Source organism: Ranitomeya variabilis, chromosome 1, assembly GCF_051348905.1.
Source record: "Ranitomeya variabilis isolate aRanVar5 chromosome 1, aRanVar5.hap1, whole genome shotgun sequence".
Lineage (NCBI taxonomy): Eukaryota > Metazoa > Chordata > Amphibia > Anura > Dendrobatidae > Ranitomeya > Ranitomeya variabilis.
In genome coordinates, this window is record NC_135232.1 from 671,891,235 (window position 1) to 671,916,106 (window position 24,872).

Genomic DNA, 24,872 nt, shown 5'->3' on the forward strand with positions numbered 1-24,872 from the left:
AAAAAACCAAGAACAGGTAGCAGACAGAACTTCAGAGTAACAAGAAAGTCTGAAAACCATGGAGGCCGCAGGCAGACAGGAGATGCCCAGAAGACCGCAGACATATCAGTGGTACTGCTATCAGGGACTGGAAACCACAAGTGTACTAGTGACTGCAGACAGTTAACAGTGGTACTGAAAGCAGCAGACAGGTAACTCAGGTATTGGAAAACACAAACAGCTAGGGAATATTCTAGAGACTGTGAACAGGTACGGTCGCCGACAAACTAAAAAAGTCTACTAGAAAGCAGGGCTGAGGAGTTGGTAAACCAAACCACCGACTCCTCAATTTCCATGACACCGACTCCACCCAAATGGGCTCCAACTCCATGACTCAGACACCACAGCACTGCTAGAAAGTCTTAAAGGGAATTTGTCATGTCATTTTTGTGTCGTTTCCGAACAGTATCCTGAAATAGGGCTTGGGCATTTCACTACGCAACCCCATTGTTTCTGAAACCCCCGGACAAAGTTTCACGCTGGTAAGTCAAACATATGTAAATTGTAAATGAATATTTACTCCTTCCCCCACTCATAATCCCACCCATCCCTTCCGGCTGGCATCACTAACTGGATGCAGTCAGACTGCTTTGTTACACGCCCAAGAAGCACATCATAATCCTTGGACTGGCCGTCTGCTCTCCTTACATGAGCATGACAGCATGGATTTCTATGTAGCTGTCACTCTCTGGTTTGGAAAGCAGATGGCCAAGTATGAGATTTGCGAAGCGATCCTTGGGCATACGGCAGTCTGGCAATCAGTGATGCCAGTGCAGAGGGGTGGGTGGGATTATGGGCGGTGAAAGAGGTGAATTTTCATTTGCAATGTTCATATGCTTGACTGGCCTGCGAAAGACAAAAATTGTCTGGAGCTTACAGGAACAATGTGGCAACATAGAGAAATAAAAGGAAGTTCAACACATGGGAGTACCGGGCTAAGCCCAACATAGAGGACAGACTAGAAAGTTTAGCGGACCGGGGTGTAAGGATCAAAGCCCAGACCTAGGACAGGTGAGTAACAGAACCATTGCTCTACACCACTCATATGGAAAGTCTAGTAGTTATGTTTGGTAACCTAATACATAACAAATCTTTATATTAAATTTCTGCAAAATTGTTGAATTCAAGGTCAAATTGTTCACAAAGAAATGTATAATACAGATGAGCAGTGAAGTTGTGAAAATAGTCTCTATTTTATTAATTATTACAGTAAAGCACTAACCTAAAGTGTTATACTTTTGAACCTCAAAATGGTATGGAGAGATGGCTGCTGCTGGTGTCCCAATGAATAAAGATGTCCAGAATAAATTTAAAATTGTAGAACCGGTATCGTATTTTAGTGACCATCATCATGAGAACCACAAAACTCATGGTTTTGAGCATGACACCTTATGCTTAAACGCGGGGACTACTGCTCCATCCTCTGCCGGTAATGGTGTCTGATTCCAAAATCATGTAAAGGAGAATCTTTATATTATCACAAAAGCTTCACCACAAAAGAGGGATGAAAAGAAACAGTTTAATTCATCCAATCATTGAAACACACTTCTTTGTCCTGAAGTAGGACCTTCATCGGGTGTAAAATAGATCTAGATAGAAGGAAGATTGTGCAGGGTTGCATTATTTCGAAGATAAAATAGACAAAGTCCTAAGAGAACGTGTCATCAGGAAACTATTGTTGAATTAAGCCTTTATGTTGAATTTGCCTTTTTTTCTTCAGATTTAAAATATATATATATATATATATATATATATATATATATATACACAAAAACACACTCCTGCACTCAGATCTGTGCAGAGGTCATTGCGCAGAGAGGAGAGGAGGTGAGATGTGACCATATTGTGGATGGGATGAACTTGTGTTATATATGTAGTGTATGTGTATATACAAGCACACAAATTAATACATGTATGTTTATACACACACATTCACACACACACTACAGATATAACACAGGTTCATCTACTTCCTCGCATTTCTGCACAATGCCCTCTGCACAGAGTAAAGATGTCTGAATACTTCCAGACTATTCCTGGCTTTGGACCATGTAGCTGATGTACATCATAGCTCTCTAAGTATTGTTAAGAAAAGGACAGACAAAATTTACATCCCAATACTTTTATACAAAAAAAAAAATTTGAATAAAAAAAGATCTACGATTTAGGAGAAAAAAAAATCGTGTGCATGAGTATCTGGTTTTAATTATTTATTTAAAAATATATTGATACCTTCCCTATAACAGTAGATAACGCACAGTTAGTCATGGCTGTAAGACCGTACAGAAAAAATTACTGTACTGCTGGCTAATTTAAAGGGAATCTGTCACCCCAAAAATTTGTATATGAGCTAAGGCCACCGGCATCAGGGGCTTATCTACAGCATTCTGTAATGCTAAGCCTCCGATAAGCCCCCGATGTATCCTGAAAGGTAAGAAAAACAGGGTATATTATACTCACCCAGGGGCGGTCCAGGTCCGATGGGCGTTGCGGTCCAGCGCCTCCATCTTCATACAATGACGTCCTCTTCTTTTCTTCCTGCCGCGGCTCCTGCCGGGAAAGGTCAGAGAGGCCCGGCAACTGCAGTACTTTGCTCTGCCCTCAACAGACAAAGTACGCCTGCGCCAGAGCCGCAGCGCGAAGACAAGAAGAGGACGTCATCATATGAAGCTAGGAGGCGCCGGACACGGACCGCGACACTCATTGGACCCGGACCGCATCGGGACCACCCCTGGGTGAGTATAATCTAACCTGTTTTCCTTACTTTTCAGGTTACATCGGAGGCTTATCTACAGCATTACAGAATGCTGTAGATAAGCCCCTGATGCCGGTGGCCTTAGCTCATATACGATTTTTGGGGTGACAGATTCCCTTTAAAGGAGATAAATTAGACAGACTCTGTTCAAAGGGTCTTCCAAAAATAAATTAATTGAATCCCAATGATTGACTTGATTCTAGAGGGAAACCTGGCAGAAGGTGTCCTATTTTCCTGAAGCACCACCATAGGAAAGATGAAATCTTACATATGAAGAAACAGGCTTCCCATAGACAGTCTATGGGAGGGATGCGCCTCTTTGTCCTACTGGTGGGTTTTGTAAAATGGAAATCTCCTTTTAATAGGCCACAATCAAGATTTGCTGGTGGTGGGAGACGGTGGTCATGTGACAGCAAGTATGTGATTTGCATACTTCCAGCAAGATTCTGACTAGACGTGTCCAGCTTGTATTTAGCAAAGCCGAGCACATCTAGTCGGCCTGTGACTAGCACTTGACTTACTGTCACGCTTCTGCCACTGGAGAATCCTGACAGCGTGCACACTGCGCGCGGTCAGGATTCACAAGGCTGCGGACAACCCCTTTGTTCATTAAGTGTCTTTTTTTCCAATAAGTTATGGACAACCCCCTTAAGTGATTGCACCCTTCTCCACAATGTTGGGGGGCAGTAGAGAACATCCATGATGGAGGATGTTCCCAACTCGAAGACAACTTCATTACCAGTCAATTTTTTTTTATGCAAAGGCACTAAAATTGGGCAAACTCTTCCTATTTTGACCCTAAACTCACAGATAATATTTAGAGGGCTCTCTAATGAAGCTTCACAATCTGGCATATTTGTTAAGATGTTTTAGCATTCATTTCTGAACTACCTGAAACGTTAGATTAAATGCACAGTGAAGCCGCACTTTGGAGCATCTTTTTCCTTCCTATCCTCGTTGGCTGCCATGCAATTGGTAGGTGATTTATGGAATCTATGAGCCTTACCGCTATTAGAGATAAATCATTGAGTGGCCAGAACATTTCACATTCTACCAAAAGACCATCCAAAGATTTATTACCAGTCCAATATTACAGTGTTAATTAAAATACAGAAGTTTCTTACGGAATTGCTAGGAAACCTCCTTCCGAGAAAATGCTTAGTAAGCCTGAAGCAGTAAGCCAGAGCATTACCTATATAAATAATGGCAGGACTCAGCAAATAAAAGATTTATGCGTTGTTAGGACATAGGACAAATCAGTGCCAGTGGAGCTCCAGCTTCCAGAGACTACTGATTATTTAAAACCTATTTAGTTTCTCTGAACCTTTTATGGAGGCTTTTATAGAATGATTTATCAGGCAGAAGTATAAATAGAGCAGGATACAGTATATGCTGAGACATTCTTCACAGAAAGGCATCTCCATGGATGGCAGTGGTATCAGCAATCATCCTTCATCCTACATCATCCTTATCCTTCATCTTCAATCAATCACTTTCCTCCATCATCCATCAATTATTATCCTCGTCATCCCTCATCCTATATTATCCATCACCTTCCTCCATCATTCATCAATTATTATCTTCGTCATCCCTCATCCTATATCATCCATCACCTTCCTCCATCATCCATTATTATCCTCGTCATCATCCCTAATCCTATATCATCCATCATCTTCCTCCATCATCATCCATCAATTATTATCCTCGTCATCCCTCATCCTATATCATCCGTCATCTTCCTCCATCATCATCCATCAATTATTATCCTCGTCATCCCTCATCCTATATCATCCATCACCTTCCTCCATCATCCATTATTATCCTCGTTATCCCTCATCCTATATCATCCGTCATCTTCCTCCATCATCATCCATCAATTATTATCCTCGTCATCCCTCATCCTCCCTTGTCCTCGTCATCCCTCATCCTCCCTTGTCCTCGTCATTCCTCATCATCCCTCATCCTCCCTCCTCGTCATCATCCCTCATCCTCTTCATCCATCATCCAATGGGCCCAATGATGGTATTAACATATTTAGGGGCTGGATCACAGAATAAATTATTTCCTGTTTACTTGCCCATTAAGACTTTGCTGATTTAGAAACGCAGCCTCTCCACTTAGTACTGCCGCCCTTTTTTGTTTCTTTGTAGCATACATTTAAAGATAGCGACTGCCTCTATATTTGGCTTATCACTCTTTCCATCTATCTAAGGCCATTATTATTTAGAGCTTGGTCATATCTGCCCTTTAAATTTGTAAACCTCGGCCCGAAAAAAAAAGTTTAAATTTAATCGCGTAGGTTTGCAACTACAGGGTGCTCCTTGTTGTGGCTGGTGGGCACACACAAATTTACGAATTTGGGCTCTTAGTGCCTTTAATTCTGTATGTATAGCCTAGATTGTAGTAATGCAGTTCAAAAATACATTTATTCAATATCCTCATAAACCTTAGTATGCTCAGTGTGCTACTGCACTTGTTGATGGACGTATAATATAGATGAGAGGAACAATTGCAAGCAGAAAATCATTTAAAAACTCCCTTGCGAAGACAGGAGCTCATGATGCTAGCTGCTGAACCCGTTTTATATAGCTATAAAAGAAAAAAAAGTGATGCCAACCTCAGGTCATGCACCCCTCCTACATTTGCCATCATTGTGGTTCTTGTAGAGTAGGAGAGTTGTGCAAAAGTTTATACCACCCATGAGGAAGCAGGAAAGGGATATACATTAGTACCCAAAGTAAATATTAGTATATCCTGTAAATTCTAGTGAACTTGCATTCCAAGTCGATATTAAAATATGCTAAAGCAGCAGCAAGTCTTCCAGATATTGTCCATATAGTGCTCTTAATCAATAAAGAATTACCAATAGTGTAATGTGTCCTCAGGTATTAACAATATCACAACAGAAATAACAGAAAAAATGCAAGACAAACAAATGTATTTAAGGACATATGCAATTAAAAAACATAGGACTATCAGATATACAAATATACACACGAGTGGGTGAAAACAACGTACTTATAGAATATGCAAAGGATGATGAATACATAAAATATCAAAAGTCAAAAGGCCGTTCGTTGTAAACAACCATAGATATAAGAGTAGGTAGAGATATATAAGAGAAGCAATATCAAAAAGCAAGAAGATGGACATCAATGATGTAAATACAAACAATATAAAGAAGATGGATACATCATAGGCCAAAAAAAATAAGAGTAAAATATAAAGACAGAGGGCTAAGTAGCCATAATGAAGAGGCATACACCTTGCCGACGCGCGTTTCGCTAATGCTTCATCTAGGGTACTCTTAGTAGCATAGAAAATTATTTTATGCCATTTGATATTACAAATTTACCCTTCAGTAGAAGATCTAAAGTCACCGGCTGAAATCAAGGATACGCTAAATGTTAAGAACTGTAATCTTTCTTTTACCAGATAGAATAATTTTATGTGAAGTTTTCTTAAGTAATTTTTGTATGGTATGCACATGGAAGTAATCTTCTAGGAGTTAAATAAGCAAGTTGTGCAACAAAAATCAGTTTGCAGAACAATATTGCAGCAAATATGAAGCTACATACGTTTTTATTGCTTTTATCAGTTTGCCAAAAAAAATTGTTTACTTTACTGGGAAATTTATTATAAGAGGATACATGTAACCAAGCTGAGACTTTATGTTACAATGACAGCTGGATAGTGAAGAGTCACCTAATTCTAAGTGAGTCTACATAGTGCCTTGAAGAAGTATTCATATCCCGTGAACGTTTCCCCACTATTTCACGTTACACCCACAAACTTAAATGTATTTTATTGGGATTTTATGTAATATACCAACACAAAGTAGCAAGTATTTGTAAAGTGTAAAGGAAATGATTCATGATTTTCTAAATATTTTGTATAAATCAAGTTTATTGAAACATAACGTACAAGAGTACAATCAGATAAGTCAATAGAATATTAGATAATGTTTGCAGGTTGATCAGGTATCACAATATAACATCTCAACAAACTGTATGAATTTGTATTTTGTAAAAACAATAAAGATATTTAATAACTCCTTCTGTCAATGTTGCCATAATTATTCAAAAGAGATAAAAGAAATTGAATCTAGATAAGAAAGAGGACAGGTAGAGAGAGTAGGGGAGAAGAAAGGAAGGAGAAAAGGGAAGAAAGGGGGAAAGAGGATTGGAAGGAAGGATGGGATATGCGTGGGAGGGAATATAGCTGTCATACCTCCCCAACGTCTAGGAGATATGTTGACAAAGCGGTCCAGAAATGTGCGAATACATGAATCATCAGGTTCTTAGAAGCCAAAAATCTAATTCAGGTGTCTCCTTAAATACGATCCAGGGGGCCCATGTATTGTATGTTTTATTGGTGTTTCCTGAGATCTGGCTAATCATTTGTTCCATTCTGTAAATATCATTGAGTTCTGCCACAAACTCAGCACGTGAGGGAAATTTCTCCGGTTTCCAAAAGCAAGGGATCAAGTTCCTAACAGCAGTAAGGAAATGTCTGAGTAGGCCCCTCTTGAACCTAGATATCGATAAGTCACATAGGGACAATAAAGCTAGACTTGCTGAGGGTTGGATCTGAGAGATTGACAGCTTATTATGTAGTTCAAAAACAGCTAGCCACAAATCATTAATGGGGGGACAGTCCCACCAAAGGTGTATGTAGGAGCCTACCTCTTTTAAGCACCTCCAACATGTATCAGGGGTTGTAGGGAACACAGCATGAACCATGGAGGGACACCTGTACCACCTTGTCAGAATCTTATACCTCCTCTCCTGCGACACCGTACATAACGACGACCTAAACGTAAATAGCAGGATTTTTGCTCTATCCTCGGGTGACAGGTCTCCCCAGGTCGATTTCCCTTTTTGAGAAGAATGTTGGATAACCCTGCAGTGAGGTCCTTCCTTCCTGGAAGATTTTATATAACAATGAGACAGTAGTAGGGTTCGTTGATATGCAAAGTGTTTCAAAAGGAGTTAGCAGTCTACTAATATTGATTTGTTTAGCCAATGTATGGACAAAGCTCTTCAATTGTTCGTAAAAGAACCATGCGCCTGGGGGTAGTACCTCGTCTTGGAATATTTCTTGACGAGATTTTATCCCTGTTTGTTTTAGGTAGTCATGAATAATTGGTTTTGTGTCTCTCCTCTTGTTTAAGTAGATCTCTCGGTCTAGTCCCGCGGGAAAGGCAGGATTGTCATATATTGTGATCAGCGGGCCCGGGAATGTTGTGATCTGGTAGCCCTTACCTCAGCTTTTGATAAAAGATAACATGTTCCCGGTGAGAAAGGGCACAGGGATACCCGTTCCCACCCCGCTACCCAAGGACCAAAGGACCACCTGAAAATCACAGCCGTTGAGATCATTTTGATTTTCTAAATATTTTAATAATGTAAATCTGGAAATGAAATTGTGATGTGCATTGGTATTCAGCCCCCCTGGGTCAATACTTTCTAGGACCACCTTTCCTTGCAATTACTGCTGAAAGTCTTTTGTGGTCTTTCTCTACCAGCTTCACACATCTAGAGGCTGACATTTTTGCCCATTCTTCTCTGCACACTTGCTCTCGCTCACTGAGATTGGATGGAGGCACCCGAACAGCAACTTTCATTTCTGGTTACAGATTCTCAATGGGATTTAGGTGTGGACTGTGACTGGGCCGTTCACACACATGAATATGCTTTGATCTAAACCATCCATTGTAGCTCTGGCAGTTTGTTTAGGGTCGTTGTCCTGCTAAAAGGTGAACCTGTGCCCCAGTCTCAAGTCTGTTGCAGCCACTAACAGGTTTTCCTCCAGGATTGCCCTGTATTTAGCTCCTTCCCATCTACTGACCATCTTCCCTGTGCCTCCTGAAGAAAAGCCCCCCCACAGCATGCTGCTGCCACCACCATGTTTGATGGTGGGGATGGGGTTTTCAGGGTGATATAGATGTAGTTTTCTGACACACATAGCAATTTGCATTTAGCCCAAAAAGTTTTACTTTGGTGTCATTTGACCAGAACACATTCTTCCACATGCTAGCTGTGTCCCCTACATCGTTTTTTGTAAAACTGCAGATGGGACTTTTTATGGTTTGCTTTCTTCTTGCCGCTCTTTCATAAATTCCAGATTTGTGGAGTATAAGACTAATAGTTGTCCTGTGGACAGGTACTACCACCTGAGCGATAGATCTCTGCAGCTCCTCCAGAGTGACTATGGGCCTCTGGGCTGCTTCTATAATTTGTGTTCTCCTTGCTTACGATGTCAGTTTAGGTGGACGGCCATGTATTGTATCTTTGTAGCTGTCCCATACGCCTTCCATTTTTGGATAATGGATTGACTAGTGCTCCATTAGATGTTCACAGTTTGGGCTATTTTTTTTCATAACCTAAACCTGCTTTACTCTTCTCCACAACTTTATCCCTGACCTGTCTGGTATGTTCTTTGGTTTTCATGACACAGTTTGTTCCTTAGTGTTCTAAAACAAACCTCTGAGGCCTTCACAGAACAGATGTAGTTATACCGAGAATGAATGTCACATAGGTGGTCTTAATTTACTAATTACGTGATTTCTGGAGACCATTAGTCACTCGGGATTTTATTTAGGGGCATCGGACTACAGTGAGCTAAATACAAATGCACATCACAATTTTCAGATTTATATTTTTTAAATATTTAGAAAACCATGTATCATTTCCTTTACACTTCACGATTACTTGCAACTTTGTATTGGTATATCACATAAAATCCCAATACATTTAGGTTTCTGGGTGAAACGTGAAAGAAAAACGTGGAAAAGTTCAAGTGGTATGAATACCTTTTCAAGGTACTGTATGTAGCAGACAAACATTGCATGAATAATGCTTATATACACTCAAATGTCTCCCTACCACTGCAGCTATAGAAGCAGATTCATAGGAGACTGCGTACTACTCCTCATCTTGGCCTAATAGTATTTATTTTTAGAAGACAAGTCGCAGGGTACCTGGATTTGTTACACAGAGAGCAATCCCGCCAAGTACAGTGTACACAGAATGAAAAGATCAGGCTGTTCTCAGATGTGCCATGTATTCCAAATTACTTAGATTATGTAATTCTGCTATTTAGAAGAAAATCTGCCTAAGAATTCACATGTTTTGCTTCACTATGGAATAAATGCAGATTAAAGTAACATTTTTTTTTTTTTTGCTGCAATTCAAATAGAAACAATGGTCATAGCATTAAGGGTTCAAGAAGATCAAAATTCAGCCATAAGGCCATCCAAAGTCCTATTTTATATGCAGTGTTCTACCAAATGCCAAATACAGCGGTGGGAATGCCATGGACTAAAGGACAAAAAACATGCTGCACTATGCAACAGAATCATGACTTGACAATATTTTATATTTCCAGCAACAAAGTAGCAAGTTGATTGCTCTTACCACCTAAAGAACAAATGGGTGATACATTTTCCTAATACCTTTTGTAAAAACTGTTTGTAAAAAATGTGAACCTTCTCCACTTCCATTCTTTGCACATGCCCTGAATACAAAGAAGTGCAACACAAGCCCACCATAGAAAGTAGCGCTGATGACCAAAAAGCGAAGGGTCTCAAGCAGTGGATATGTCCCATCTATAATCCAAATTTATTTGTCTTCAGGCAGGTGAACACAGCAGTATTTCCTCTCACCCAGTAGAATTGGGTCAATTATGCAAATAACACTCTGACCAGAATTTGATCCGTGTCAGTATAGTGTGATCCAATTCTTTCGGAGGAGAAGGAAAAGATGGAGAAAAAAAATTCTCCATATTTTCTATTGTGTCAGTCTGTGGAAATCGGACATGCACACATGGAAGAGTGCAATGCAAATGTCAGGTGCAGCAATTTTTTCCTCTGACAGTCTCTGGCCAAGGATAAAAAATGTAGGACATGTGCATGGCCCCATACATTAACATTGATCTAAGTGTGATCCGATGTTTTGTCAGATCGCACTCCAACAGAAAATTCACTTGTCTGCCTCTGCCCTAAATGGGACCTAGAAACTGTGGTTCAGCTGATAGGAATGGCCCATTAACCAGTTCAGGATCAAGCTATTCTCCCTTTTCCATGCATATTTTCATTTTTTTGATGTGCATTCTGTTTTAAAGGGAACCTGTCACCCCCAAAATGGAAGGTGAGCTAAGCCCACCGGCATCAGGGGCTTATCTACAGCATTCTGTAATGCTGTAGATAAGCCCCTGATGTATCCTGAAAGATGAGAAAAAGAGGTTAGATTATACTCACCCAGGGGCGGTCCTGCTGCGGTCCGGTCCGATGGGCGTCACAGTCCGGGGCCTCCCATCTTCTTACGATCACGTCCTCTTCTTGTCTTCACGCTGCAGCTCCAGGCCTCTCTGACCTTTCCCAGCACCTGCGCACTGCAGTACTTTGCTCTGTCCTCAACAGGACAGACAAAGTACGCCTGCGCCAGAGCCGCAGCATGAAGACAAGAAGAGGACGTCATCGTAAGAAGATGGGAGGCCCCGGACCGGACCCCGACGCCTATCGTACCGGGACCGCCCCTGGGTGAGTATAATCTAAACTCTTTTTCTCATCTTTCAGGTAACATCGGGGGCTTATCTACAGCATTACAGAATTCTGTAGATAAGCCCCTGATGTCAGTGGGCTTAGCTCATCTTCGATTTTGGGGGTGACAGGTTCCCTTTAAGAGTTTCACTTTTTTTTTCTACTTGTTGTTATGGAAATCATTTTAGCATTTTTCATTGTCAGTTTTATACATGGATACATAAGTCTTTTCAATAACAGTGTAAAGGATATTAAGTGAAAAAAGTAACACTTGTCTGTCTCATTTTTTTTCTATTTTTCCATTAAAGCACAAAGTTTCACTAAAATTTGTTTTAACTTGTTTTTCCTTACTTTTGCAAATATTTTTGTTTATATGGGATTTTTTTTCTCAACAGGATTGAAGTTAGAAACAGCAGTTTGGATGGGTGGTTTATTTATTTATTTTTTTATGCGATTTATTTTTTCTTGATTTGATTCAACAAGCCATACTTAGATTCATGCCTCCACTGTAGAGCTTTTTCTGCATCCACCAGTTACCGGAAAATCACATGATCTCCAGGACAGGAGGAGGAAGAAATGTTACCGTTTCCTAAACTGAATGTACTGGTTTGTTTGGTTCGGTGTACACAGCGAAAGGCAGAGTAAGGGTACTGTCACACAGTGCAATTTTGATCGCTACGACGGCACGATCCGTGACGTCGCAGCGTCGTACGATTATCGCTCCAGCGTCGTAGACTGCGGTCACACGTTGCAATACACAGCGCTGGAGCGATGCCGAAGTCCCCGGGTAACCAGGGTAAACATCGGGTTACTAAGCGCAGGGCCGCGCTTAGTAACCCGATGTTTACCCTGGTTACCAGCGTAAACGTAAAAAAAACAAACCGTACATACTCACATTCCGGTGTCTGTCCTCCGGCGTTCTGCTTCTCTGCACTGTGTAAGCGCCATAGCCGGAAAGCACAGCGGTGACGTCAGACGTCACCGCTGTGCTCGCTTTCCGGCCGGCGCTCACAGTGCAGAGAAGCTGAGACGCCGGAGGACAGACACCGGAATGTAAGTATGTACTGTTTGGTTTTTTTACGTTTACGCTGGTAACCAGGGTAAACATCGGGTTACTAAGCGCGGCCCTGCGCTTAGTTACCCGATGTTTACCCTGGTTACAAGCGAACACATCGCTGGATCGGTGTCACACACAACGATCCAGCGATGTCAGCGGGTGATCAAGCGACGAAAGAAAGTTCCAAACGATCTGCTACGACGTACGATTCTCAGCAGGGTCCCTGATCGCTGCTGCGTGTCAGACACTGCGATATCGTAACGATATCGCTAGAACGTCACGAATCGTACCGTCGTAGCGATGAAAATGGCACTGTGTGACAGTACCCTTAGTAATAAACCATCTCTGCCTTCTCTATGGGTTATCCAGCCATCTCTGAATGCCGGCTCCCTGCTCCTTCAGACGCACGATCTCTAGGCAGCTGCTGCTTCTGCGAGGAACTTCTAAGATGTCTCATGCAGAGTCAAATGAGGACACGAAGTAAGGGGTACACGTGACTCATGACCGCCTTTACCGACCTAAATACCCCCTACTGTTATCCTGACAATTTTCCCGACCTAAAAGAAATACCCCACTGAGACATAGGACACTGAGTAATGACATTAGACCACATTTTGGATTAAATGGCCATGGCAGGCTTTTATTAAACATAAAATACAACAATTCAACAATATTCCCCCAGGGAGTGGTGGTCCTCGAAGCCTCAAAGTAAACACTGCAGATATGCAAATTATTTTGTACCTTGGCCTCCAGGCTTAGTCTTACCCCCAGACAAGGCCGGCGTCAGTACCCAGCGCACCCGGGCAAGTGCCGGGACCATGAGCAGGCAGGGGGCCCACTCGCCGTCGGGGACACTGGCGCGCTATAGTGCCGGCCCCCGCGAGTGGACCCCCAGCCTGCTCCGGGCCCCAGCACTTGCGATACTTACCTCTCCCGGTTCCAGCGCTGCAGCGTCTTCCATCCTCTGACTGTGACGTTCAGGTCAGAGGGCGCGATGATGTCACCAGTGCGCGCCCTCTGCCTGAGCAGTCACAGCGCAGAGCAGGAAGACGCCGACATTGCGGAGTCAAGAGCAGAGCAGCGTCAAGCAACGAGAGGTGAGTATTTCATTTTTTTTTTTTTTTTTTAAATATTTGGAGCAATATATGGAGACCATCAGAAGGAGCCCATATATGGAGCATTTTATGGGGCTAATTCTATATGGAGTATCTTATGGGGCCAATAATATAGGGAGCATCTTATGAAGCAAATTCTATAGGGAGCATTATATGGGGCAAATTTAATATGGAGCATCTTATGTGGCCAATTCAATATGGAGCAGTATATGGGGCCAATTACATATGGAGCAGTATATGGGGCCAATAATATATGAAGCATCTTATGGGACTAATTATATATGGAGCATTTTATATGGCCAATTATACATGGAGCATCTTATGGGGCCAATTATTTTTGGAGCATTATATGGGACCCATTCTGTAAGGAGTATTATATGGGGCCCATTCTGTATGGAGCATCATATGGGGCCCATTCTGTATGGAGCAATATATGGGACTCAGTATACTGTATGGGGCCGATCATATACTGTATGGAGCATTATATGAGGCCCATTATATATGGAGCAATAAATGGGGCCCATCATATACTGTATGGAGAATTATATGTGGCTCACTATACTGTATGGAGCATTATATGGGGTCAATTCCGTATGGAGCAATGTATGCGGCTCTTTCTGTATGGAGCACTCTGTGGTGCCCATTATACTGTATGGAGCAGTATATGAGGTTCATTATTCTGTATGGAGCATAATATTGGGATCACTTTGTTTGGAGCAATATATGGGGCTCATTATTCTGTATAGAGGACTATGTGGTGCCAATTATACTGTATGGAGCACTATATGGGGCCATTATACTGTATGGGGCAATATATGCGGCTCATTCTGTTTGGAGCAATATATGGGGCTCATTATTCTGTATAGAGGACTATGTGGTGCCAATTATACTGTTTGGAGCACTATATGGGGCCATTATACTGTATGGGGCAATATATGGGGCTCATTATTCTGTGAGCAATATATGGAGGCTCATTATTCTGTATAGAGGACTATACTGTCCGGTTTCTGAGCTAATGTAGAATGCACAATAGATATCACTCATGTAATGTAAGAAGTAAGTGAAATCTTTGGCATTGTACTATACCTATATTTCTCTGCTCTATCCGTGCATTATGAATTGTGGTATGTGTTAAAGGGGCCCACCGGGACTCTTTCGCCCAGGGCCCATGAAAACCTGGAGCCGAGCCTGCCCCCAGATGCTACGCACCAGCTCGGAGGCAGATAGTGACCAACCCGGCCAAACCAACCAATTACCAAGCCCCTTAATCAACCCTTCCACGGGCTGATCTACCACATCCACTCGCAATCCACTCAGGGGGAGTCCAGGACCACTAGAGATCCCCCCTACAATCCGCCATTCCCCCTTTCCACCAACTTCGAGGACCTCCCTCCCCCGCCTCCCTGCTATGACAGAATTATTGCCTCACCCAATCACCATAACATGTATACCTCTAATACAAGCGAAAGATAAAAAGGGAGGGTGGGTGGGAGCTTCGCACGCTCTCAAGAAGGGGAGGTGAGTGAGGCGGTTATTGCTGTAAAAATGTCGGTTTCTCTGATACCAACACTATGCTCCACCTCCCCGCTCCTCTTACTCTCCCCCAGATCCCGCCCCCCACCCCACATTTAAAACTACCTGCACCAAATTTAACCCCAAAATGCCCCATTCATCCCTAGGCTTTTACATTCCCCCGTGACCCCGTCATGCTGGCCTCCCTTGGGGGCCAGGGGCCCAGTATGGCCTTTCTAGACCGAGGTTATAAATTGTTGGGCAGTCAAGTAAATAGATGGGTAACAACGGTAATGTAAATAAATCTAATTCAGCCAAAAAATAATAAAATACCTTGCATCATGGATGTGAATACTATTAAATGTGGCACGCTAATAAAATCCAGAGAAAGTGTTTACGTCATCATATAAGATATTAACAAAACGACTGTGCAGTAAGACAGAAACTACAAAGACCCCGGGGAAACGTGACCGATGTCCTGCATGTGCGCAGAGGAAATCTCAATAATTCTGCTTTCAGTAAACCGGAGTTATGTCGGCTCAGTTTGTAGGACACGGAAGTGCCGATTCCATAGAATTGCAGAAATATTCACATTCATTCCAACCGCAACAGTGTATCAGGTCATGACAAAAATATGGATTTATCTTTACCAGCTTTTTAAGGAACAAGTCTCATATATGTAAAAAAGCAGATATCAGGTTTTGCTGCGTCTTTAGGGCAAAAACCTAAGGAAGTTGTATCATGTTTTTTTGGGTGGAATAAACTTTAATCATCATGCACAAGAGACAAAAAAAAAAAGCAGTAAAAAAACGCAGCAAAACCTGCCTTTTGTAAGCAGCTTCTTTACGACCAAGAGAGAAGGTTTTGCTTGCAGAAAAAAACGCAGCAAAAATGCAACCTGTGAACATAGCCTTAAGGATTTTCATAGGTTTTTTAAAAGTTACAAACTTTAAAAGGGCATATGTCAGCAGGAATATGCTGTCCTATGTGAAAGCGGCATACAAGTAGTGATGAGTGATTGTATGGAAACTACTGCATGAAATTCCAGCAAATTAAAAAAAAAAATAAAAAAATAAAAAATCAGGGATCAGGGCTTCTGCCTCTACTTTGTGTTGCCCTCAAAAAAGGTAGCATAAACCAGGCGACAGATTCCTTTTAAAAAGGTTTTGTCTGGTTTAGAAAATACATTTTTAAATACCTTCTCTTAGGGATTTTAAAGAGGTTGTCCAGGACTTTAACATTGATGAGCTATCCTTAGGATCACTGGGGGAGCAACACCCGACACCGATCAGCTCTTCCCAGTGGCGACAGTGACCAGAAGTGATCATTTTTGGAGCCGCACAGCACAGATCTATCGAAGGAATAGCGGCCGGGTACTGCACTTCTGCCCACTGTTGATTTTTATAGGGCGGTGGATGTGCAATACCCGGCAGCGGCCGCCGGCCTCTACACAGTCTACAAACTGAGAAGGTCCGGCTACCGCCAACACCGGGGACAGTTGATCGGCGGTGTTGCGACACCTGGCTCACCTACTGATCAGAATTTTACATAATTTTATGACTAATTCAGAACAGGAGGGATACTAACATATTCGAGGATAGCATTCCTTTCATACTTTACTTAATATCTTGTCCTGTCCTAACATGTGCAGCAGATCATTCAGGGGTCTGGGTCTCAGAAGGCAGAACGGCTGAGCTCCTGCATCAGCACGCGTGTGAAACTTTATGTATAAAGTCTATGAGCCTGAAGGAAGGGTGTCATAGATTTTGTACTGTGCCTATATAGTAATTTGTCCGCACTCAGTTCAGCATGTGTTGTATAGTATATTTTGGGGGTGATCTGTTGGGGGTCTCAAGACATTGGATCCCCAGTGATCTTCTAAAGACCTTGGACCCCCAATGATCTTCTAGGAAAGGACTAGATATTGAAAGGACTCTATCAGCCCAAACTGACATTATAAAATAATCATATAGTCCCTATAAAAATCTCACATATAGTGGTCTAATCGCTGCATCCATTCTGCAGCAATCAAATATGCTAATTAGGGTGTTCAGCACACCCTGGGCGTGGCCAAGAGGCTCATTGTACCGCTTGCCTCACTGGTAATTGACGGCACTGGCTTGCCTGAGTTTTCTCTGCCGTCATTGCTCTCTCCAGTCCAGACAGTGCTGCCAGTCTATGCCATGTACCCTAAAACCTTTGCTAGCGTTCTTTATAGTGGACTCCCCACCCCTTACCGGACTCTAGTGTCTGGAAAGAGAGCCAGTCGGTGAAGTCCGATCTTCCCACTTCATTGGCGCACTGCAGACGGACACTGTAATTGCTCAGCGGCTTAAGTTCATCTAATACAACGCTGTAGGGGGGAACGATAATATTCTGCGAATACATTTCTCGTTGATCCTGTAGTAGCTGAACCTATAAAAATATAAGGAAGCACTTGTCAGAAGAGACATCAGAAAAACAGATGACAAATGGCAGTAAGGGGACAGAATTGAGAACGGAGCGATAAAATGGTCTTTTCGAGCTACCGATTACACTATTGTTTGGAGTTGTATGGTTCCTAGTGTCTTGGTGCATGAATGTTTTCTAAATTTTGGCATTTATTTCTTGATGGCAGAGCCAAGATGCAGTAAGCTGGAAACCATTCTGAGTACGGATGGGAAATTACTCTTCTGGCCATTGATTGGCTTTTATGATTATTTATCCAGGACAGGATGCCAATGCATCACATTGCTCTAAATGCTTGGCACAGGAAAGGGGCAGCGTTGGCATGAGATCAGTATTATATATATAATAGATGGTGGCCCGATTCTAACGCATCGGGTATTCTAGAATATGTATGTAGTTTATTTATGAAGATTTTAGAATAATACTATACACAGGATTCGGCCGGCCGTGACCAATTAGCGAAGCGTGGTTCAAATCCTGCGCTAATTCGCAGCCGAACTGCGCCTGTCGCTGATTGTTCGCGGCCGGCCATGTAGTATATAACAGCCCACGTAGTATATAGCACAGCCCACGGAGTATATAGCGCAGCCCACGGAGTATATAGCACAGCCCACGGAGTATATAGCACAGCCCACGGAGTATATAGCACAGCCCACAGAGTATATAGCACAGCCACGTAGTATATAACACAGCCCACGGAGCATATAGCACAGCCACGTAGTATATAGCACAGCCCACGCAGTATATCGCACAGCCCACGGAGTATATAGCACAGCCCACGGAGTATATAGCACAGCCCACGGAGTATATAGCACAGCCCACGGAGTATATAGCACAGCCCACGGAGTATATAGCACAGCCCACGGAGTATATAACACAGCCCACGGAGTATATAACACAGCCCACGGAGTATATAACACAGCCCACGGAGCATATAGCACAGCCACGTAGTATATAGCACAGCCCACGGAGTGTATAACAACCCACATAGCATATAACACAGCCACGTAGTTTATAACAGCCCATGTAGCATATAACACAGCTCACGTAGTATATAACAGCCCACGCACGCAGTATATAACACAGCCCACGTAGTATATTGCACAGCCCACGCAGTATATAGCAATGTGGGCAGCATATCTCTGTTAAAAAAAATTATTAAAATAAAAAATAGTTATATACTCACCTTCCGTTGGCCCCGGATGCAGGCGAAGCGGTTACCGACGCTCCTCGCGCGCTCCGGTCCCAAGAGTGCATTGCGGTCTCGCGAGATGATGACGTAGTGGTCTCGCAATACATGGAGCGGTCACCGGAGCGTCGCGAGGAGCGGTAAAGGCCAGTTCTGGATCCGAGGGGCCAACGGACGGTGAGTATATAACGATTTTTATTTTTTTAAAATTATTTTTAACATTAGATCTTTTTACTACTGATGCGGCGTAGGCATCAATAGTAAAAAGTTGGTCACACAGGGTTAATGTCAGCGGTAACGGAGTGCATTACACCGCGGCATAACGCGGTTCGTTACCGCTGCCATTAACCCTGTGTGAGCTGGCACTGACTGTGGGGAGGAAGGAGCAGCCATTTTGCCGCCGGACTGTGCCCGTCGCTGATTGGTCGTGGCTGTTTTGCCGCGACCAATCAGCGACTTGGATTTCCGTGACAGACAGAGGCCACGACCAATGAATATCCGTGACAGATAAACAAACAGACAGACGGACAGACGGAAGTGACCCTTAGACAATTATATAGTAGATTACAACATTTTATTTTCCAAAAATCTATGCCTTAAAGGGATTATCCAGGACTTTGATAATGATGGATGGCTTATTGTTATGAATATCAGATTAATGGGGGTCTGAATCCCATCACCCCCAATGATCAGCTGTAAGCCTCACCATCTGAATGTAAAGAAACTGAGAAGCTAAAACACAACAGGCGTGAGCTCCTATCAGCTGATTGGTGGTTGCTGGTTATAGGAGCCCCGCGATTGTCAATGATGCAGACGAGGGCATTTTCAGTCCGAGCTTGATCCAAATATACAACGGATCTCATTCGGGCCAATTATTCTATGTGGCTGTGCAAATGTCCGAATATTGAGGTAAAAAAAATAAAAATAATAAAAAATGAAATCGCACCACACTTGGCCATGCAAGTCAATGAGTCCGTGGCATGGAAATCACGGACTGCACTTGGATGACATCTGAGTGCGGTCTGACTCTGATCAAATAGTGGTTAGCATAATTGGCCCAATTATCTTGGACGACATAATCTATGGTCATCTGCACCTGCCCTTAGGGTAAGTCATCAATATCAGAAGTAGTTCTCTGGAGCTTTATCCTTTACCCAGAACAGATGATCAATGTCTAATTGGTAGGGGCATGAACTTAACCTACGAGCCCATCATCATAGTGAAGGGGCAGCAAGCTTGTGTAGGGGGCTTTATGTGCTGCGGCCCCTTCTCAGTCCCAATAGGCAAGAATCTTGGCCCCCTACAACCTCTTACAATCATATATTGATGGCTTATCCTAAAAGCCTTTTAAGATGGGCAGAGATTTTGCTTAATGATCTTTCATAAGAGAACGCTTATTCGTCAGCCAAAAATTTTTGTCGGCAGTACATCTCCTCTTAATACCTGGATGTCCTGATGACAAAATGCAAACTGTTAGATTTCTGCCCATAACAAGTGCCAAGTGCCTAAGTGAATCTTAAAGGATATGTACAGATTTAGTTTTAATTGTTCATTTGCTTCCTGAATGCAAAGTTACGTAACTTTCTAAATAGTCTTGATTAAAAATTTACTACTATTTTGCTGCTACAAAGAATCTGAATGCTTTTGTAAAACTGATACAAATCTGTCAGAGTTCCTGCTCCCTTGTCTTCTATCAGTGTTCGGGAAGGTGAGGGGGTTGTACACAGATACCAAGAACAGAGAGGGAGGAAAGCATCCACAGTCTCAGGGAGAGCAGAAAAAAAACACAGGCTATGGATAAAGAGAAATGCACAAGAAGGATATTAGTTGTGCTGGTATTGGAAGTAATGAAGACAGCACGAAACACAAATATATTACTGGGAGGGACAATCCTACAAGGAGAAAATCTGAAACTTGTGCTGGGGCCCTAGTAAGACGGGGAGGCCCATTTTGACAAGTGTGACCAACTTTGTACTATTGATACTGCCTATGCAGCATCAATAGTAAAAAGATACAATGTTAAAAATAATAAAAAAAATAAAAAATCGTGCTATTCTCACCTTCCGGCGGCCCCCGCAGCCTTCCCGATCCTCGCGATGCTCCCGGCAGCTCCGTTCCCAGTAATGCCTTGCGATATGACCCCAGATGACATAGGATCACGTGAGACCGCTAAATCATCACAGGTCATTGTCGCAAAGCATCAGTGGAAATGGGAGCTGGCGGGAGCGTCGCTAAGGCCTGGGCTGGATCCGGGGGCCACCAGAAGGTGAGTATATAACTTTTTTATTTTAACTTTTTTTTTTTTTTTTTTAACAGGGATATGATGCCCACACTGCTATATACTATGTGCTTGTGCTATATACTACGTGGCTGCTATATACTACATGGGCTGTGCTATATGCTACGTGGGCTGTGTTATATGCTACGTGGGCTGTGTTATATGCTACGTGGGCTGTGTTATATGCTACGTGGGCTGTGTTATATGCTACGTGGGCTGTGTTATATGCTATGTGGGCTGTGTTGATGCATATGAAAGTTGTCATTTGAGCTAAATGGCCTCGCGCAAACTGTTGGCTTAAAATAAAGTGTTCAGTTGCTGCATCGTAAAATTGAGAATTAATTGGTACAAGTCATAAAATTACTTCATTTCAGTACTAAACCACATGCCGTCAATTAATTAAAGTGAAATATAAGGGTTTTTTAATCAAATATTTTTCTCAGTAGGAATTAAATCAATGACCAAGATATGAAAAAGTCACTGTTGACAGAACATACTAAAAATGATCAAGAGCTACAGATCTGAAAATCACTCCCGCTTGGCCTAAATTCTGTACTCCATGGCTTCAGCAGAAAAACCCATTATAAGACTGCAGGAAGTAAATAGCGAGCCATGATAATAAGTGTAAAAGTGCTAATCCGCTTTCGGAGACCAGGGCATTTCAGGAATGCAGTGAACCTTTGGAAAATGTAGAATGTGAAGTTGTCAGGTCACTGTAAAAAAAAGGTTTAAGGCCTGAGGGAGCAATTCAAAATAAACCAGGTCCACATGTACCATATATCTAGAGAACGGCTGAAATTTACACACTCAACTCACTTTTTTTTGGAGGGAGGGATGGGTTCTCCAGATCTTTTATTAACAAAAAACAAACAAACAAAAAAGGCATAGAAGTATGATTTATTTTCAGGTAATAGCGCCACTCTTGTCTGTGGGTTATGCCTGGTATTGCAGCTCAAAAATCAATAGTAAAGAGGTTTCAGTTTAAAAAAGTGAAGAAAAAAGAAATGGGAAGAAGTAGTCCATTTTCTGATGGCACATTTCCTATAAGTAGCTTACTGAAAGACGTGAACAGGATGGCATGATGAACCTCTATTTATGATATGTGACCTGTAAGGCTGCCGAATCAGAGAAACTACTGCAAAGTCACGCCTGCGGCCAAGTCCCATTTACTACCTTAATCCACACAGCCAGGGCCGGACTGGCCATAGGGCACTTCTGGCAAATGCCAGAAGGGCCGGTGCCAGTGGTGGGCCGCTCAATCCGCCGCCCCCGCCGTCGCATTCCGCCGGTACAGTTGAATGCAATGATGGAGGAGAGAGCGTCTACAGACGCTCCTCTCCCATCATTCCCCGCTCTGCCTCTGACACTGCGGGTGCGCGATGATGTCATATCATCACGCACCTGCTGTGTCCCGGGCAGACTGCAGCTGCTGAGACAGGAGCAGGAACCAGGAAGCAACGCTGGGCACGAGGAGAGGTGAGGAGAGGTTGTTTTTTTTCTGGACTGTGGGGCCATTCTCGGAGGAGGTGAGGGGAGGAAGAGAAGAGATGTGGGCTGTATATAGTTCTCTGTGGGCTGTGCTCTGTGCTGTATACTGCTGTGGGCTGTATATAGTTCTCTGTGGGCTGTGCTCTGTGCTGTATACTGCTGTGGGCTGTATATAGTTCTCTGTGGGCTGTGCTCTGTGCTGTATACTGCTGTGGGCTGTATATAGTTCTCTGTGGGCTGTGCTCTGTGCTGTATACTACTGTGGGCTGTATATAGTTCTCTGTGGGCTGTGCTCTGTGCTGTATACTGCTGTGGGCTGTATATAGTTCTCTGTGGGCTGTGCTCTGTGCTGTATACCACTGTGGGCTGTATATAGTTCTCTGTGGGCTGTGCTCTGTGCTGTATACTGCTGTGGGCTGTATATAGTTCTCTGTGGGCTGTGCTCTGTGCTGTATACTACTGTGGGCTGTATATAGTACTCTGTGGGCTGTGCTCTGTGCTGTATACTGCTGTGGGCTGTATATAGTTCTCTGTGGGCTGTGCTCTGTGCTGTATACTGCTGTGGGCTGTATATAGTTCTCTGTGGGCTGTGCTCTGTGCTGTATACTACTGTGGGCTGTATATAGTTCTCTGTGGGCTGTGCTCTGTGCTGTATACTGCTGTGGGCTGTATATAGTTCTCTGTGGGCTGTGCTCTGTGCTGTATACCACTGTGGGCTGTATATAGTTCTCTGTGGGCTGTGCTCTGTGCTGTATACTGCTGTGGGCTGTATATAGTTCTCTGTGGGCTGTGCTCTGTGCTGTATACTACTGTGGGCTGTATATAGTACTCTGTGGGCTGTGCTCTGTGCTGTATACTGCTGTGGGCTGTATATAGTTCTCTGTGGGCTGTGCTCTGTGCTGTATACCGCTGTGGGCTGTATATAGTTCTCTGTGGGCTGTGCTCTGTGCTGTATACTGCTGTGGGCTGTATATAGTTCTCTGTGGGCTGTGCTCTGCTGTATACTACTGTGGGCTGTATATAGTTCTCTGTGGGCTGTGCTCTGTGCTGTATACTGCTGTGGGCTGTATATAGTACTCTGTGGGCTGTGCTCTGTGCTGTATACTGCTGTGGGCTGTATATAGTTCTCTGTGGGCTGTGCTCTGTGCTGTATACTACTGTGGGCTGTATATAGTTCTCTGTGGGCTGTGCTCTGTGCTGTATACTGCTGTGGGCTGTATATAGTTCTCTGTGGGCTGTGCTCTGTGCTGTATACCACTGTGGGCTGTATATAGTTCTCTGTGGGCTGTGCTCTGTGCTGTATACCACTGTGGGCTGTATATAGTACTCTGTGGGCTGTGCTGTATACTGCTGTGGGCTGTATATAGCTCTCTGTGGGCTGTGCTCTGTGCTGTATACTACTGTGTGCTCTGTACTATATATAGTTCTCTCTGGGCTGTGCTCTGTGCTGTATACTACTGTGGGCTGTATATAGTTCTCTGGGCTGTGCTCTGTGCTGTATATAGTTCTCTGTGGGTTGTGCTCTGTGCTGTATACTACTGTGGGCTGTATATAGTTATCTGTGCTCTGTGCTGTATGCTACTGTGGGCTGTATATAGTTCTCTGTGGGCTGTGCTCTGTGCTGTATATAGTTCTCTGTGGGCTGTGCTCTGTGCTGTATACTACTGTGGGCTGTATATAGTTATCTGTGCTCTGTGCTGTATGCTACTGTGGGCTGTATATAGTTCTCTGTGGGCTGTGCTCTGTGCTGTATATAGTTCTCTGTGGGCTGTGCTCTGTGCTGTATACTACTGTGGGCTGTATATAGTTATCTGTGGGCTGTGCTCTGTGCTGTATACTACTGTGTGCTGTATATAGTTCTCTGTGGGCTGTGCTGTATATAGTACTCTGTGGGCTGTGCTGTATATAGTACTCTGTGGGCTGTGCTGTATATAGTACTCTGTGGGCTGTGCATAGTACTCTGTGGGCTGTGCTGTGTATAGTACTCTGTGGGCTGTGCTGTATTTAGTACTCTCTGGGCTGTGCTGTATATAGTACTCTCTGGGCTGTGCTGTATATAGTACTCTCTGGGCTGTGCTGTATATAGTACTCTCTGGGCTGTGCTGTATATAGTACTCTGGGCTGTGCTGTATATAGTACTCTGGGCTGTGCTTTATATAGTTCTCTGTGGGCTGTGCTGTATATAGTTCTCTGTGGGCTGTGCTGTATATAGTTCTCTGTGGGCTGTGCTGTATATATTACTTTGTGGGCTGTGCTGTATATATTACTCTGTGGGCTGTGCTGTATACTACTGTGTGGACTGTGCTGTATACTACTGTGTGGTCTGTGCTGAATACTGCTGTGTTATCTACTACGCGAGCTGTGCTATAGTATGCAGGCTGTGCTGTATACTATGCGGTTTGTGCTATATAATATGCGGGCTTTGCTATATACTATGGGGAGTATATTA

The 24,872-nt window shown here is 43.2% G+C and overlaps 1 protein-coding gene across 1 annotated transcript in view; it reads right to left on the reverse strand.

Annotated features, from left to right (window-relative positions):
- The window catches only part of TYRO3 (TYRO3 protein tyrosine kinase), a 217,561-nt gene that overhangs the window by 88,792 nt on the left and 103,897 nt on the right, over positions 1-24,872 (reverse strand). Inside the window, exon 7 of the mRNA XM_077264230.1 lies at positions 17,258-17,435. Within this exon, the coding sequence (XP_077120345.1) occupies positions 17,258-17,435 (178 nt within the window). The remainder of the gene's footprint in view (positions 1-17,257; positions 17,436-24,872) is intronic.